This window comes from Pholis gunnellus, assembly GCF_910591455.1.
Source record: "Pholis gunnellus genome assembly, chromosome: 9".
NCBI lineage: Eukaryota > Metazoa > Chordata > Actinopteri > Perciformes > Pholidae > Pholis > Pholis gunnellus.
This window is the reverse complement of record NC_136535.1, coordinates 13,059,409-13,077,507: the sequence shown is the minus strand read 5'-3', so window position 1 is coordinate 13,077,507 and position 18,099 is coordinate 13,059,409. Positions and strand designations below refer to the sequence as shown.

Genomic DNA, 18,099 nt, shown 5'->3' with positions numbered 1-18,099 from the left:
AGAAGATCTGGTGAAGAAACGTGACGAAAACTAAAGTTTGCATGTGCACAGTACAGAGAGTGCTGTATCTGAGCCACACGTTTAAATGTAGTTTAATTTGGCATTGAAGCTACAACATTAGACTCTCCCGCTTTCTAATGTGAAACAGCTTGGATCCTCGCTGCCTTTGACAGAATGTGCAGTCTATAACTTGTATTAACTTAGATCCTGCACCTAAAAGGTTGATTGCTGATTTAATATTGCGTTTACCTTTTTTGGCTATAGATTGCCCAACTTCGACTTGTGTTCATACAGTCATGAAACTATGTTACATGATGCTCCTGGGAAAAACTAGTTTCTGTCATTCACACCTATAAATCTCAGACTCTTTACGCCGGAGCTGACACCACATTAATACAATATAATGCAATGTCATTGTTTACCGCGGTGGAGCTTAGTCTCCAAGAAAGCACTTCAGCGGATTGAGAAAAAAAACAAGTTTAGTGGTAATTTCCTGAAATGCGTAATCACTGTATGTGAGCTCCTGCAATTATAAACCTTCTCTTAACAATCATAGTACCTCTAGACTTGGTACAAATTGTGATTTCCATGACTGACGAGGCAAGCTGTTTCAACCTCTAACCATTCTTTCATCAGGTTATACATCAATTAGCAATTTCTTTCTTTACTACTTCATTCATTATTTATCTCAATATGATATATTAATATCTCAGTTAGTTTAGTAGTCGATCGTTTACTCTGTGGCACATATGAGTGGCCGTGACAGAAGAACCAAAACATTGAAAAACAAGCAAAGGCATGGGAGCAGTGAATAAGTTGAGATGCACCATTGCACGGTATTTTGGTTGGACAAGTGACAAGAAGATGGACAAACAACACAAGGCCACCTGCCAGGCTCATAATTACAAAGGGACAGGTTGTGGCCCTGTTTCTTGCCTACAGCATGAAACGAAAGCCAGTTGGTTTTCTCAGTTCAGCCACACAGGATTAGTGTAAATAAACACACAAATAGATCAGTCATGACACGGAAAAGAAACATTTTCCATTCCATCTCCCTATTGTCGTTTACATAATCTATGCTTGTTGCTCGTTGGGGATGACAAGGTCAAATCTGAATTGCAAAATGTTGACTCTATACATACTTTGCATCCATTCCATTGGCTGTCTGGAAAAATAAGATGTGTACTGAGGTTGTGATTCTTTGTGGGATTTACATTCCTAGAAATTGTATGATTCTATGTTGAAAAAAACAATATAAACTATTTAGGACACTATCAGAATCAGCAGTCACACGTGGCAAGGGTCAAATAATGACAATGTTTGATCATTTGAAAACACAATTGAGAATATAAATGTTTTTTTGTTTGCCATTGCTGCATTTACTTATCTGGAGAGTCAGAAGCGAGGGTTAAAGGACAGAGGGTGCAGCTGTACAGATTGTAAAGCCCCTTGAGGCTGATTTTGTAACCGGTTGTATATGGACCCAAATGCAACACACAAGACTCCAGGGATCTTTGGCTTTTATTACAAACTTCCAGAAACAGCAGGCAGAGTTAATCAGAGTCAGGATGAGAAGGCTGGTGGGTTTACCGGGAGCCAGGCTTGGCGGGTAGAACAGGGGCAGGCAGGGTCGGTAACAGGAGATCAGTCCGTGAGAGCGTGCTGGAGAGTCTGGCATTGAAAAACGAAGAACAATCTGGCAATGTGTGTCTGGGAGGCAGGAGTCTATATAGGGGCTTGATTAATGGTCAGAGGCAGGTGAGTGAACAGGTGAAGGGAGTTTAGACTGATGAGTAGAGTGAGGAGGGTGTGGAGCTGAACTGTGACAGATTTGTTGTATTGCCAATATAAATAAAATGTACTTGACTTGATATGCTTTTGGGTATTCATATATGCATTCATAATCATGGCTTTTTTTTCTGTCGCAGATGGCATACTTTTATAAATTTAGTAAGATTAAAAGAAAAAACTCACAAAAAGCTGTGCACAAATGCACATTTAGCCACGTGTGCCAAAGATATCCTCCCCTGTTCGCACAAAACAGGAATGAAGTCAGCCTGCATACATTTTAGTATGCAGGCTCTTTGTTTATTAAGAGTTTGGCATGCAAAGGGAGCCAGAAATCTCTAATATATTTGGAAATGTCGTTGTTTACACAACTGCTCGAGATTGTCAAACTCAAGTTTTACATCAGTTGGTGGAAGTTAGCTCAAACCTGTTTCTTGATTATTGTATCAAAAAATATTTCATCTACTCATCTCAGCCTGGACTCTGAATCAAGTGCCTTCAAACGCCTCTTGTCAGGCAGCCAAGCTACTTTGCCTTAGCAAAGTTCTATGAATTCAAAGGATTGCACTCATACGCATCACTGGCAGTGCAGGTCTGGATTAAGATCCTTAATTATAATAATTTGTGGTGCCTCCCTAGATGTGTTGAACTCAAGAATGTTCACGCACAAAGGAATGAACTATGGCCAAGCACTCACTGTAGCACATTCACACAGTACTCTAACTCTGTGTTTGAGTTTTCAGATATTTTTACATCGGCTTGAGCTACCCCCACACGTAGCAGGGTGCTAGGCGGCCACATGGCATAGCACTGCACAGCATGGCTCTACCTAGATGAAGACACAATCTTCACCCACGCACCCTCTGACACCCGTGCTCCCCACTGAGAGGACGCAAGTAGTGAAGCGAGCTCCATGAAACATTTACCAAACACCTGAGGTGGTCTCCCTTAGAAGCTGAGTGGAGGCCGGTGGTTGGAGGCGAAAAAAGGAGGGATGGAATTCCAGGGGGAATCCCGGAGTGTCTGAAGTGTAATTTTGTATTCAGAGAAGAGATTTAGTATTCTACTGCTCGGCAGTGATCCGTCTCTCAGAGGCATTCACCAAGCCTCCGTCACACCCTGGATCCTGCAGATTGCATCTTAATAGTTTGACGGCTGATGGGAGGAGACACTTGCCTGCTCCTAAACACCAGCCACTTACAAATTCCAGCTTGACTGAGAGACAGTTGGAAATGATCATAACACAGAGGTTAACACAAAGTCACGTGGAGGCATGTGGTGAAGGTTTCTGAGAAAGTCCCCAGCTGACAAATGTACACTGCTCAACAAACTCAAGAGAAACTAACAGAACCCTTGCCATGACAAAGGCTTTTGATCTCTGCATTATTTCTTCATCTAGGCACTAGACAATCCAGGCACTACTTGAGTGCCTGGAGTGTCTACTTCGGAGACTCTAACCCTTCTGCTTTAAGAGAATTAACTTATTATTTTGACAGTATGAATAGACTCTGAGGGAAAGTTTCGTAGTGTGCGTCAGAGTTAAACTCTGCGAATACACTGATGTCATCTATGAAAGCACTCCACGTGTATACAGTTGTTCTAACAAGCTTTTCTTTTTAGTACACTCTGGTATGGACTGGTCTAGCCACTCATGTGAGAATGAATTCTAGAAATAAGACTAGACTTGCTTGGACCTGTCTCGCCGGTTTCCCACACAAATGTCGTGTCGTCATGAATGTTGTGCTTCTTGCATGAAGATATGTGTAGCAAAAAATGAGAATGAAATCCCGTACTTGGAGGGAAAAAAACTCCCCTGAATTTACAACGTCTTTGTCAAACTCCTGTGGCCTTTAAATCAGTTCCTCCTGCAGGGTCCTTTCCAAAAGTGAGTGCGCGAGAGAGTCATATTGCTTTGACAGATCACTCCTTCCAGGAAACGCGACATCTCATCTGGCTCTGTCACCGATAATATAATTAGCTTAGGCTGCCTTGCAACCATGCACAACCTACACTTCTTTCTCCTGCTTGATATAGGTTTCTCTCGTTATAAGGAGACTTGTATATAGCCACAGCCTACAGTACACAATTTATATCCGAGAACCACAGGCGGATCAGCACAAGACGGCTGTCTCGTGGAGCGCACAGCTGACACTCTTGCACCATCTGCAGAAATCTGGAGTCAGCCAGCCCCTTAATTAAGAAAATCAGCGTTTAAATGTATTTTACGTGGAAACATCGGGAAGCAAAGTGTGGATGCAAAAGCAACTGTTGCTTTGCAAACTATGACAATTAAGTTGCATCTTGGTAGTTTTAAAGTTTAGCAGCGCGTCCCGTGTAAGCTGCAGGCTACACGGTAAGGAGGCACCTGAGGAATTTTCGGTGCGGGCCAAGGTGGGACGGTTCTACCTCGTGCGTACACCGGGGGCGCGCTCCTGTCTCCATATCACTGACTCTTAATTTAATTCTCCGGCTCCACGAGATGGACGTCCATTACGGAACTCGCACGAGCAGCGAAGAAAAGCCCCGAACATGCACGTCGATATCCATCAAATGACACAAAACACGTGCTGTCATATTTAGCTGGTCAGAATCCAAAATTAATTCCGAGCGTAAGCTTTGTCGCGCACCCGAGTGACTAACAAGCGCAGCCAACAGCCTGTTTGTGTTCGCACTCTGCAGTCAGTTGCTGGGGACGCACGTTGTAAAATGAGGTTTGGAAGCATAATTGTAATCGTCGCTCTCTGCTCTTTTACCGCTTATTATATTTATGAGCCCATTCCTGAGGAGATAGAGGAGAGATGGAAACTCATGCTGACCAACTCTTTCTTCAGAAGTCTCAGCCACCTGGTAAGGAAAAAAAACTGTATTCTTGCAGGCTGTCTTTACATTAGGTGTGCTGGTAGCCTTGTGATAATTACTTTGGACATAAATCCACACAGAACAAGCTGTCTTGTACTGTGGGTGAATGTACCCTTTTTTTTTCTTATTTCCAAAGCAAATTGTCTTGGTTTTGTTTGTTCTTTCTGTAAGTAAGGTGACAGGTGACAACGTTTATTGTATTTTGCTGATGTGGATATAAATGCTTGTTACACCAGATTATGTCAGATGCTAATCCATGTGTTGTATAGTCCTGCTAACCTGTTCTAATAATAGACAGTAAACTCCACTCTGTTTATGACCGTTAGACGCCTGTGGTTTACTATAGCCCACATGACTCTATACGTTTAGAATACTACATCATCGGGTGTAACGTTACTGTAAACATGAGCAGTGGCTTTGTTGTGTCTTAAAAGCATCATATAGTCAGTTCAACAACTAGAAAGCAAGTGCAGGCAACTGCCTCTCATAAAACAGGACATTGTTTTATTGGGTACATTCCATTTTTATTATTAAAATGTGTCACAGTCAAAAATGTAGTTTGAGCCTGCATTGTTGAATCATATAGCCATATTCATGTCCCCGGACCAGGCACCCTTCCATTAATTTAACTCGTATGCATAGGGACATTTTAGTTTTTTTAATTTAGTCGATCATTCTGACTGTATTAATGCATACGGCACACAATTTGGCAAGGGTTTGAGGTTTTTTTTCTCTTTCTGAATGTTGGAAGTTTTAAGTTCCTATAATAAATCCATCATAAAAAAGTTTGGCCAAAGTACAGACACTCCGACCCGTAAAGTTAAGAATGTCCCCATTGAAACCCATTATAATCACAATGTTTTGATCTCACGGCCATAAAAGCACAACATCATGCAAGTTACTATATACCAGGGTTTCAATCTAGAGCCCTGGCTTCAAAATAGTGTGCTTTTGACTATTTTCTAACAGAATGAGTCATTTTTTCTCTTGTTTACCCTACGGAGCAAACGCATACTATTTTCCTGATTTCCACTAGGGTTATTGCTGCTGTATTATGGAGCACTGCAGTGTTTGATGCAATGCATCAAAATCAATGTTGTTGCTAATCATTTACATTGCCCAGACCGTGAAAAGGCAGTTGGCAGTTACAGAAAGCAATCACAATTTTGCGTTTTTTCTTTTTTTTTATGAAAAACAACAGTGGCATTGATCACAAGCTGGCATTTAGAGGGTGAAACTTATTTTATTTATATAAATACATATTTTACATTTTAGGATTTCATTAGAACGTGTTTTATTATTTATTTTCACTACAAATGACCTGTGACAAAGAGAGAGAGAGAGAATGCTTCTCTCGACTGATATTTGTGCTTCACTGTATGTAGAGCTTGCAGTTGATGACTCTTTGAGTGTGTTGTTGTAACAGTAGAAGAGCATCAGCTGATTAGCCTTATGCCAGCCACTGACTATCGGCCTCATCAGACATAATGGAGTATGAGTCATGCTTTTAAAAGTTATTATGTACTTTCGACTTTTCAAAACAAATAACTGTAGGGGGCTTTTGGCATTTTACCAAGCAACATTCACATGACTATAGTCTCCCTCTCTCCCTCTGTAATATGGCCACATAGTTTAGCATCTTTACCCTTTTATGCTTTGAATATTATGAGCTTTCGTCAAGGTGATTGTTTGCTTTGGATACATTTCTTGCAAATAGCTTTACCCTAAGTATCAGACGTAACACTAATGGCTCAGGTTGGATGAACAGTGATCAGTTCTGTAATGTCTCTATATCTCACGCTTCACTTTCCAGGCAGACCTCAGTGAATTACTGGGGCTGAAGGACTACATGGGGGTTATGTACTTCATCACTCTGGCTGAAAGGGTAGTGCCTGTGTCTGACGAACATGTCACGGTGAAAGAGGAGACATTTGATGGAGTGGAGGTGGTGCTGTACCAGCCAAAGCGGAGAGGCGGTGACGCTGAGCTCAGGAGAGCTGTCATATACCTGCACGGTGGAGGATGGTGTCTGGGTAGTTCCCGTAAGTTGATAGGCTGGCCTGTCTGCTCCTTCATCACACAGAATTATGACTGGAGGGAAGATGGATAGATGGATGGATGGATGGGTGAATGGGTATTACATATTCTTGTGTTCATCACAATGTAATTTCATGTGACACATTACTTTACAGATTTACATAGACTCCCTGTGACAGCTAATATGATTGTAAATTATGAACAAACTACACAAGGCACAGAGCTTTCCAAGTTTGCAGAGGAAATAACACACCGTCTGCTGGAGCGGTGGGAACCTCAGAGGGTGGTTACCCTTGCTAATTCAAAACGTAAATACACGAGTGTGCATGCCGTTCGACACATCTCATGCTGTTGTTGCAATCTGTTGAACGGCTGTAACAATTACAGTGACACGGATCTTGCCATGAAGCAGATTCATCACTGTTACTGCAGTGTGACCTTCATGTAAGGTGATGTGTGGTTTCAGGAATTAATGGATGTCAATGATAATGATGGTTTGTGTTGCTTTAAAATCTCTGTCCTGATATATGTTATCTGTTCATGCAGGGATGAGTCCATATGATCTCCTGGCCAGAAAAATGGTCACCGAGCTAGATGCAGTGGTTCTGTCTGTAGAGTAAGTATTTCATATTTTATGGCCAGTTATATGCAGCTACTGTAATATAGTGCACAAACTGCTGTTTCGTTTCTATTATTCATAGTTCATACTGTTCCCCAAACTCTTTCTCTCAGCCACTCAATTTTCTGTTGCCGTATGAGCCTGTCCTCCCTCATTAGTCACAGGCGAGATGGAAGTGAGGATGCAGTAGAGTGAAGCTAACAGGTTTTCATTTGGGTCTCGCCAGGCCTTTCCCTGTCACAGCTACACACACTGTTTTTCTTTGGCACGTCCGGCTCTAACTCTGCCTCTCAGTACTGTAACTTGTGAAACGTGTGTATAACGTGGTTGTGCTTGTTGACACAGCATATTTGACAGTGGGGGGGGTTAGAGTGAATCGGTGTATTGGTATGTGGGGGTTTTGACTTTTCTTCTTCATCCAAATTCCTGTCTGTAATTTGTTGATGGTTGGATGAGTAATTCCAGCATTTCACAATCTCAAATTCAGCCATGTGTCACATTTGGCTTTTAGGTTGAAACGCAAAACAATTCAGAACATACAGCTTTAAGCATATCATGTATGTAATGGACCTTATTTCACGAACGTAGATGCAGTTTGTAGTTGTTGCAACACTTGAATGTTTTGTAAATAAACTGCAAATAAAAAAAAAAAATCTGTTATGCTTCATTTTTTATGGACTTGAAATGAGAAAGCAGATCTTGAAAACAACTGCTTGTGAAATGTGGTAACAAACTGATCCCCTTAAAAATGTCTCAAAGTTTATTTTCTACGGCTCAAAATGTTGTCTGTGCACACGGCCTTCAAAGCTCATGTTTATTTATGCTTCTGCTTTAATCTGCACCGTTCTGCTTTTCCAGGTACAGACTTGCCCCTGCTCACCACTTCCCTGTCCCATACGAGGACGTATACCGTGTGGTCAAACACTTCCTCCAGAAGGGGGTGCTGGCCAAGTACTCTGTGGACCCAGGACGCATTGCTGTGTCTGGGGATAGTGCTGGAGGGAACCTGGCAGCTGCTGTCTCTCAGCAGGTACTGAATCTGTGTTTCTTTCTAGTGGCAGCTCTATATTGCTGGTTCACATGTGGAACCACAAAGAACTGTATAAAGAGGTGTCATGAGGCAATGTTAATGAGCCAGTTCATAATAAATAGTATTGTATTACCCTGAAGAAAAGAACATGGGCTCTTTGCTGGGATGTGACTAGTAGTGACCAACTATTTCATAGCCTATCCTGTATGTCTTTGTTTCAACTATTCAGCAGGTAATTACATTCATTTTAAGCTGATTTCTCTTTTTGAAAGTAGTACACTTTCAAAATATATTTGTACTGTATGAATGCCACAACATTTACATTCCGGCAACTCTTAATCACATCAATTACTTCAGGGAACTGGCCATTTTAAATTACACTCGGAGAAAAAAATAAAAATCTAGTAAAAAATGATCGGGATACTGATTTACGAGGGCTGGGATTTTATCTCATACAATGGTGGCACATGAAAGAAAATTAGCTGTACATTTTTTTGGCACCTGAGCAGATATGAATGCGCAAAGAATAAGCCAACAAACAAGGTGAGGAGTTTAGCTCTCTTAAGTTAATCTCTTTGAAATGTACTTTTGTCATTGTGATTTAGGTTTAGGTTATTGTGAATTCTCTAAAACTATCCTCTAGCTTTAGTACAGTTTCACACACAGTACAAAAACTTGGATTATTACTATGCTTTGTTGTATGCAAGTATAGTGACAATAAAGTTGAGCTGAAAGCAGTACTTGTATCGCAATGACTTTGCATTCATGCACACTGTAGTTTGCATGTATGCACTGAGCCAGGATGAGCCAAATCAGCACCAGAGGAGTCGGCACTATAAAGACAGTATATGGATGGGACAGTGACAAGATCACTTGTGGCAATATGCTAAAATGTACGTCCAAACTCTGAAAGAAGAAGATAACTTCCCAACAGGATGTCGGATCAAAAAGCTTCGTAAAGATGCTTGCGTGTCTGTCCACAGAAGCATAATTCTAGCTTTATTCTACCTAGACAACCTCAATCTGATGGCTCATTCCGGAGCGATGGGCCTTGTTACATATAGTCCAGATGACACAGCGTTAACGCTGTAGGGGGTTGGAATCAACTTAAAGAAAAGCATTTCATACCAGCCAACAGGTGCACGATGTCCTATGGAGGATCTGCATGGACAACTTATGGTGTTGCATCATGGAGAGTAGCTTATCCCGTTTAGTGCTTCACTTTCTAGGCCTACAAGATTCTGGAGCAGACATCATGTCCTCTGGGCACCCTAACAGTAGACCTTTAGCAACAGCATTGTATTCATGAGTGAGACATCTGGCTGGTAGATGGGGATCTGTTTGCTTCTAGGCAAAAGCCCAGTGCACTCACTGGTTCACACTGTTATTAGGGTGATCCCATGATGAGAAGTGGACATGCAGTTCACCCTGATGTCACCCATTGCTTTGTTGACTGCCGTTTTGAAGCCTTGAGTTTGCCATTTTAAATGAACATCAATCTGTATTGAAGAAGACTTGAAACTAAAGATTGAGACCATACACTGTTTACAATGTGTAGTGAGGTAATAATTCATGTGAGGTGTAGGGGTCATTTTCTCATAGACTTCTATGCAACTTCATATTTCTTTTTGCTAACAAAGGAGTTGCACCCGGATGGCCATTTGAAAGAATGCTAATTTAGGGCACTTTCGCCTTGGCTTCACTGTTTAGACCTGGAGGTTGCTGCCTGGCTTCACCCTCTTTCGACATCGCTGTCCCCTCATAAATTTGCTCTATGCCTTTGTCATATTTCCCATAAAGACAGCCAGAGCAGATAGACTCAAAACCGCTTGTCGACACAGTGCTTACTTTCCTGCAGCTTCTGGTACAGCCGAGCATGATGCATTTGACTACTAGTGCATGGATAGATTAGATCCCCTTTTAATGTGGGAGTGGAGGGGCAGTATTCCATACAAACAGGTTAAATTGCTCTCATATTAACACATTTTGTTCTATTGCAGCACTTTCCTACTCATGTTCTTTTTTTTTTACTTTTTATTTGGCTTACAATGTTTTTTTGGCATACAGTATGGGCTGGTTGACCAAGTTGTGTTTTAGAGACCAGCTCCATTGGACCAATCCAGTTCTCGTACGACATCCATGAGTCAAGAATTCTCAGTGAAGAGACAAAATCTATACAGAACACTGGGGGTGACTAGTACATGTAATCAGATGATGCTGTTTTATTTCTCAAAACTTTCAGCACATATTTAATTGGATTGAGAAATAATCAATGGAATTTTCTTCATATAGATGCAAATATTTCACCGTCTCTCTTCACAGTTACAAAAAGAGCCTGGACAGCAGGTTCAGTTGAAGGCCCAAGCACTCGTCTACCCCGTACTGCAGGCTCTGGATCTCAACACGCCTTCCTATCAGCAGAATCAGGACATGCCCATTCTGCCCCGCACCCTCATGGTGCGTTTCTGGAGTGAGTACTTCACCAGCGACAAGGCCCTTTTCAGAGCCATGATGGCCAACACTCACAACAACCCTGAGTCTTCCAGCCTGCTGAAGTTTGTCAACTGGAGCGCCTTTCTGCCAGAAAAATATCGTAGAAAATACAACTATAGTGCTCCTGCTGTAGTGCAAGGAGCCGGAGGAGATGGAGTTGGGATGGATGGACCATCTCAATCTATTGCCGACCCAAGGGCATCACCCCTGCTGGTTCCAGACTCTGCTTTACGCTCTCTGCCCAAGGCCTACATCCTGACATGTGAGTATGATGTCCTCCGAGATGATGGGATCATGTATGTGACACGGCTCCGTTCTGCTGGTGTTGAGGTGACGCATGAACACTACGACACAGGATTTCATGGAGGATTGATGTTCACTGTGTGGCCGACTGACTTCCTTATCGCACGTCGCATGACAAACAACTATATCAAATGGCTGGAGGAAAACTTGTAAAAAAAACCTCTTGACTATCAATATTCATTCCAACTTTTCCACACAATGCACCAGTGTTTGGTTTGGTGCATTCTTTCCCCTCTGGTGTTCAAGTTTTCTTTTTCTTTGGTCATGCTACTTTTCTTTAAATATATTGAGAAATAATTAACTTCTTCTGTTTTTCCAATCATGGACCACATTAGATACCAGTAGGAAGGATTTTGAAAAGAATCGTGCTGATTTGTTCACATAAGGTGGTGTGAGTAGAACACAAGACATATGACACCATTACTAAAGTATTGTACTTGATTGTAGTACAGTATTGTGTTCATTGTCCACCAAACACAATACTACCCAGAGAGATCAGCGGGGGGGGGAAATCAAACTGTGGAATATCACAAAAGTTGTCATGTTGTGGATAGTTTTTTTTAGCTGGCTAACTGGCCTTTTGTGGTGCTGTTTATTCTTGTTTCTCATTACAAAACCTTCTACCTGATCTTATTTTACTATTGCATCAGTAACAACACTGTAAATTAGCAATGTGTGCCACAAGAGAAATTGGAGCTATCCCATTTGGGGTTTTAAAAATCCAGAGTAAGTCTTGGAAAAGGAGGAAAGGATTTTCACAAAAGCAAAAAATGATTAAGCCAAAGTTAACATTGAGTGCAGCTGATACTGAAACCTAAGATTGTTTAGATGTGTTTGCAAAAACCTTAACTCCTGATGGTTCCTGACATTGCATCAATGATTGGCAAGTGATGTGTTTAAATACAGCAACACTGTTCTTTTCACATATTATGTGACCAGGTAGAATCAGTGACTCATATCATTGTCGATTGATTAAATCCGTCGTTCGACGTTTATACCTTCAATTTAGCTCACAACGTGTATGCACCGTTGAGCAGCTCCGAATTTATGAAGCACCAGCGAAGATTGTAAAGCACCTTTGTATTAGTTTTGTTTTAAATTTAATTTAGATCCTTAGTTCTAAAATATTTCTGTCTAGGATTATTTTATTCTGTGACTTTAATTGAATTGGCAAAGGAACATCAAAATAATTTACATCTGGAAATGGTATTGTTTCACCTGACGGCTCTGATAGGCAGATGGGAGGTTAAGATGCAAAGGCGGCTGTTCCTCTTTTGAAATCTGCATCTGGTTGGATGATTGTAATTTGTTGAATCACACTCTCCATCGCTCACTGGATTCGGCTCTCTCTGATATGTTCCGAACCTGGTCGTCTTCTTCGTTGAGGTTCGGCTGGAACCGTTCTTCCTCATCTTCATCTTCCTCAGCAGAATGCTGAATCATCTTATTACCCCCCCTTTGTAGCAGCAGGGTTCATTGTGGCATATTAGCCGGTTTAAAAAGTCTTTCATCTCAGACTATTTTCTTTTAGAGTCTCTCTCTGGAATAAATCTTCAGCACGTGAGTGCATCACAAGTCGGAGCTGCATGGCACATTAAACAGCACGGGGTTGCCAAAGTCGACAGGTCAGGAACACAATACCAGAGAAGAGGCGGAACCGGCAGAACCACGAGGGAGAGATCTGACATGCAGGATTAAAAAATGTCAATCATATTTGTGGTATTTTAGAAACCAGGTGAAGGAAGGCACTTCTTTAGGTTCTTGCTTCTCTGGTCGGCTGGATGTGCTCTCAGCCTGTGGAGATGTTCCTGCTTGCAGAGGGCCTTCGAGCCTGCAGACGGACAGAACTGTAAACAGCCTTGCCTTTAGTAAATTTGACCTTCTACATCAGGGGTATTCAATTAAAATTGAAAGAGGTTCAGCAAAGATCCGAACCTCATAATGTCCGAATTGCATTCTGTAGCCTACCCTAACATCTATCAAATAATTCAACAACGTGCATTTCCCTATCATTTCTAGTAGGTTGACTTGATTGTTGCTCAATTGAGTGAAGCTTTTGTCATATTAATTGGATTAGCTGCGCCTGCGGTCTATAGCTGCGACCGTTGGGGAAAAAAACCATGCTCTGTCAAGATTATTGTTTATATATCAGAAATTGTGACAGGTCCAGATAGAACTGTCATTCTGTTCGGTTTCTATTTTTAAATTCTATTTAGTGATGCCCGTTCTTCAAATAAAAAATAAATAAGCTACTATAGCTCCTAATATATGTATATGCCTTTGTGTCGTGTGTGTTGGCAATCCCACAAAGGCTGCTTTGTTAAAGCAAGTTGCCAGAGTAAGACCAAGTGCCAGTTTTATGATGAATCGTGTAACATTTAGCTTGAAACCGTTCACTTGTCTCTCCTTCATATTCTCCTTTCTGCCTGCGGCTGACATCAACCTGTGACTTCTAAGCACATGGGATGGCTGTTTAAATGATAACAGGGAGGCAAATGTTACCAAAAAATAATCCTTTGAATGAATGTTATTTAACTGCTCACTGTTCTTTAAGCTTTACTGTCAGATTAGTTTTTTTCTTCCAGTTTCTAATTGTTACAGTATCACATAAAGTATGTAACTTTTTAACTAAGTTATCAGAGAAACAGAAGGCACTGCTACATTCTCAACTGTAAATATGGATTTTTGGTTTGGATTTCCTATTGATGAATTTATGATTTGCATCATTTTTAATTTCAATGGTATCTGTCAATAAATTTACTTGACCTCTAACTACTGCTCACGTGTGCTTGTTTGTGTGTGTGTGTGTGTGTGTGTGTGTGTGTGTGTGTGTGTGTGTGTGTGTGTGTGTGTGTGTGTGTGTGTGTGTGTGTGTGTGTGTGTGTGTGTGTGTGTGTGTGTGTGTGTGTGTGTGTGTGCAATCACATGTAGTCTAAAGAGAGCAAGACATGCTGTACAAGAATAGAGGAAAAAGAGAAACAGAAATGTCTTGTCATCCTACATGACGTGGACAGATATATTACACATAAGTAAAGAGGATGATGGGGATGATATGCTATATTCTGTGTAGACTGACTCAGATACACCAAGTTCACTTGGCACAACTTGGGTAAAGCAGTCCAGGTTGCATCAGTTGGGTATTCATATAGCTGAGAGGGAGTGTACAGTTGATCTGCAAACATACTGCACAAATCCACAGATCTACCACTAAACACACCTACCCACGTTCTACCCAAGAGGTTGGAAAAAAACATGTTTTTTTTTTTGTTCTCCTGATAGCAAAGAGGATGATGCATGAGTGCGAAACAAATAAAAGAATTCTGTGCAAAAGGATGATTCAAATAGGTCAACCCCATTCATCAGGACACCTTAATAATAAAACTCCACGCCTCTGAGGGATAGAGTGGACTCTTTATGTGCTACACTATGCTGGTCATATTCTTCTGTATGCTGGTCTTGTGTGCAGATGTGCGTACACGAGGCCTAATAACAGTAACGTGAAATGGATTATGGTAGATGACTCCTTGAAACTGTTCATAATGCATAGTGGTTTTGCTTAGGATTATACCGACATACAGTATAGAAAGTGCACAAATACTTACTCTGTGAAGGTAAGCATGAGTAAGCGTGCTCATACTGCTAATGCAAGTACGCACATTGTGTAACAAGATTTTCTCTCGAGTTTGGTGCAACCCTGTTCTACCTTGAGCCTTGAAAATAAATCACGTCATTTTCAAAGGTCAAACACTGAAAGATTAGAAGCAAAAGCCAGTCGAGGTTGATTTATTTTCTTCGTTAATGTTGAGTCTCAGACAAATAACTTTTTTGTTCGCATACATTTTTATCTCCACAACATTATCACTGCTTAGAGTAGGTGCTTTCTTTAATAAACCACACGTTTAAAATACAGCAACCTACCTAAAAGCCTGTATAAGGATCAAGTGCCCTGTAATGCATTAAATGGTTCAACCTATAACACTGAATTACCTTCAGTTAGAAAAATGTTACTCGAGACCTGGTGAAAATCATTAAACAGCACATTTATTCTTGCAAGAAGGAAACAGAGTTGAAACACAAACAGGTTATGCACCAAGGCTGCTCAGAGGTCTGTCTCTGAGTCTCTGATATTTATACTGCAGATATCACATACAAAGGCGCTGGAACAGAATCATTTACATAATGTCTGGACATCGCTTGGACCCGTTTCTTTGATAATTCGTTCTGTCAAGGGTCATCTTATCCTAATCTCGGAAGACGTCATGGTTGCAAATCAGCCTACGTATATACTGACGTGAACACAACAGATTCACTATCTACCCTTGACGCCCGGTCATAAGTAAACAAACAGATGAGATATCCATTAAAAAAGACAACTAAGACACTTAATAAAGAGCACAGCTGAGAAAGCTTGTGTGAAGATTGGTTCACACAAGGACACAGACTTTATGGAACCAGCTGCTTAGGTTAGAGTGGCTAAACAAAAACATTATTCCAACACCTTCCCAACATGTAATATAGAGCTTTAGGTTTTGTAATTCTCCTCAGATGAACTTTTCTGCTGCTTTTTCTCATCAGCTTCGATGGGGATACAGGGTCTTAATAAGCGTCAAAGGTCACTGACTGTCCAATGTGAAGGAGGCTTTCATGAGAGCTGAGACTTCCAGATGATTCCAACTTTAGACACAGATACAAGAACACTAATAGAATATATTGGAAGGTTTCAATAAACCAGACCAACAAACGCTAAATGACCTTTCTGCAAAGGAAGTGTCAAAACAAGAGCCTGGCTCAGTATTGTCCATACTGCGACAACATTTCAACAGCAGATTTTTCAAATGGAGAGAATAAAATAAAAACAAACCCTGAGCTTTTCATTCCTCTGACTTCTATTGCAATTTTTATTTAGAGTTAGTGTTTCAAACCTGAATGTGGAAGACGAGGAAAAATGAGGAAATGATGTACTGTTGTAATGATGCTGGTGGAGTTTGTGGGTGTGTATGAACTCAAAGTAAGCATCTATAGCCTGACACTGTTACACATGCATTCTTATACAAACATACAAATAAAACGAACAATAAACACTGTATTGATATGTATATGATACTGATTACACACCCTCCAAATCCAAACCATTCATGTATCTGTTCTATCCTATTAAGACCCTGATACTAGCGAATACATTGCACAATAAACCTTGGATCTCTAAAACAAAGAGTAGGTTCTTGGAGTGAACATTAAAATCATGCTGATGACTTAGTTGAAAAGGACACAATGTGAGGTGCTTCATAACTCAGCAAGTTGGGGTCACTTAAGTCCACGAAAACCAAAGTCAACGATAACAAATACACCGTTTTCAATGTTTCAGTTGAAGTATGTCCCATTTAATAAAATGCAGATAGGAAAGATATAGAGTGCATAAAAAAAAGTTCTCAGAAATACTTACAGACAGCTAAGGTTTCACATTACGCAGGAAAGATTATGGGCAAAATCCACCGAAGCAATGGTTGGCAGAATTGATTATCACTGGGATTTTATTAATACCCGTATTGATACTGATGAAAAGTGTAAAAGTATCAGTCATTAACTACATGGAATGACAAACAGTTCCAATATAAATAATTAGCAGCAACAAATTGCTGTTAGTTGAGTTCGGTTTTGTTTTACATTTAAGTGAACAAACATCCCAAAATAGAAGTACAAATGACAAATCATGCACCACCAGTTTCATCCGACTACAAACATAAATAATAATGCTTTTTCCAAAAATACAAATACAAATAAAAACAGCAACCAATCTGCACACACATACTGCCATACACGCTGAAACAGAGTGTTACTATAAGAATAGCAACAGGCTCTGGCCAGAGAATGTATTTATTTTATTTTATTTTTCATTTTAGCATAAAACTTTAACAAAATACATGTAAAGATGGAGCTGAGTATGGATGTACTAGCTTCATGTGTGTCTCATATGTAGATACCTTGTATTGAATTTGGTCAGGCTGACTCTCTCAGCCGCTGCCTCTTCGTGACCAGCTTTCTGAGCTTAGCGAATAGGAGCTCTCTGAACTTGTCGCCCATGAAGAAGTAGAACACGGGGTTGATGACACTGTGCAAGAAGGCCAACGGTCGGGTTATGATGTACATGCCCTCGATGTACATCCTCGTGCACAGTTGCAGCCCTGCCCAGGGCTGCTTAGATGCTATTCTGACATTTCTCAGCACATGGTAGGGAGTGTAGAGAACCAGAAACATGACTGCAGCCGATGCAACAACCCTGAGAGGCCGCTTGTACGACGCTGCCCTGCGCTGCACAGCCCTTTCCTGGACACGGAGCAGATGTGCAATTTTGTAGGAGAAACCACAAAGTCCAAGCAGAGGGAGAAAGTAACCGGTCAAGGTTAGCCCCAGGCTGTAGCCCAATGTATTGACGTCTCCATTGAGGCTGGCAAAATCCTTGCAGCGACTCCAGTTTCCGCTCTTAAGGTCGTGGACCATCAGTGATATCATTGGAGCAACTTCCACATTGACTGCTAGCCAGCTCAGCCCTGTAACAATCAGGGCCGTCCGTGGCCTCAGCAGGCAGTGGTTCTGTGTCGGATGTCTTATGAGCAGGAAGCGGTCCATGCTCAGCCAAACCATAAACAGGATGGATGAGTAAAGATTAACATGCAGGAAATAGCGGTTGATGACGCAAGCATAGGGACTGGTCTCTGATTGGTCATTGGCATAGAGGTATGAGAGGCGTGGCAGTGTGCAGAGGAAAAGAAGGTCGGAGACTGCCAGGCTGAAGAGGTAAACATTGCAGCTCTGCCACTTCGGCAGACAAAATATGTAGCCAAGTACAACCAAAAGGTTGCCAGGGAAACCAATGCAGAACTCGATGCCATAAGACGGCGACAGGTAGTACCTCTCCAGCACGTCATCAATCTCTGTACAATCGAGCACCTGGAAAGAAGAGGGGAGGAGA

At 41.2% G+C, this 18,099-nt stretch overlaps 2 protein-coding genes across 2 annotated transcripts in view; one reads left to right on the top strand and one right to left on the bottom strand.

Moving 5' to 3' along the window:
• Positions 1 to 4,408: 4,408 nt before the first annotated feature.
• Positions 4,409 to 13,762, top strand: aadac (arylacetamide deacetylase). Its single transcript, XM_079166032.1, has 5 exons — positions 4,409 to 4,635; positions 6,461 to 6,689; positions 7,231 to 7,300; positions 8,162 to 8,333; positions 10,656 to 13,762. Exons 1-5 carry the CDS (start codon positions 4,495 to 4,497, stop codon positions 11,280 to 11,282), a joined length of 1,239 nt encoding a protein of 412 aa, XP_079022158.1. The 5' UTR covers positions 4,409 to 4,494; the 3' UTR covers positions 11,283 to 13,762.
• Positions 13,763 to 16,786: 3,024 nt separating this feature from the next.
• The window catches only part of LOC306701195 (succinate receptor 1-like), a gene marked incomplete at its 5' end in the record, with an annotated part of 40,892 nt that continues 39,579 nt past the window's right edge, over positions 16,787 to 18,099 (bottom strand). Inside the window, one exon of the mRNA XM_079166450.1 lies at positions 16,787 to 18,077. Within this exon, the coding sequence (XP_079022576.1) occupies positions 17,127 to 18,077 (951 nt within the window). The 3' untranslated portion in view covers positions 16,787 to 17,126. The remainder of the gene's footprint in view (positions 18,078 to 18,099) is intronic.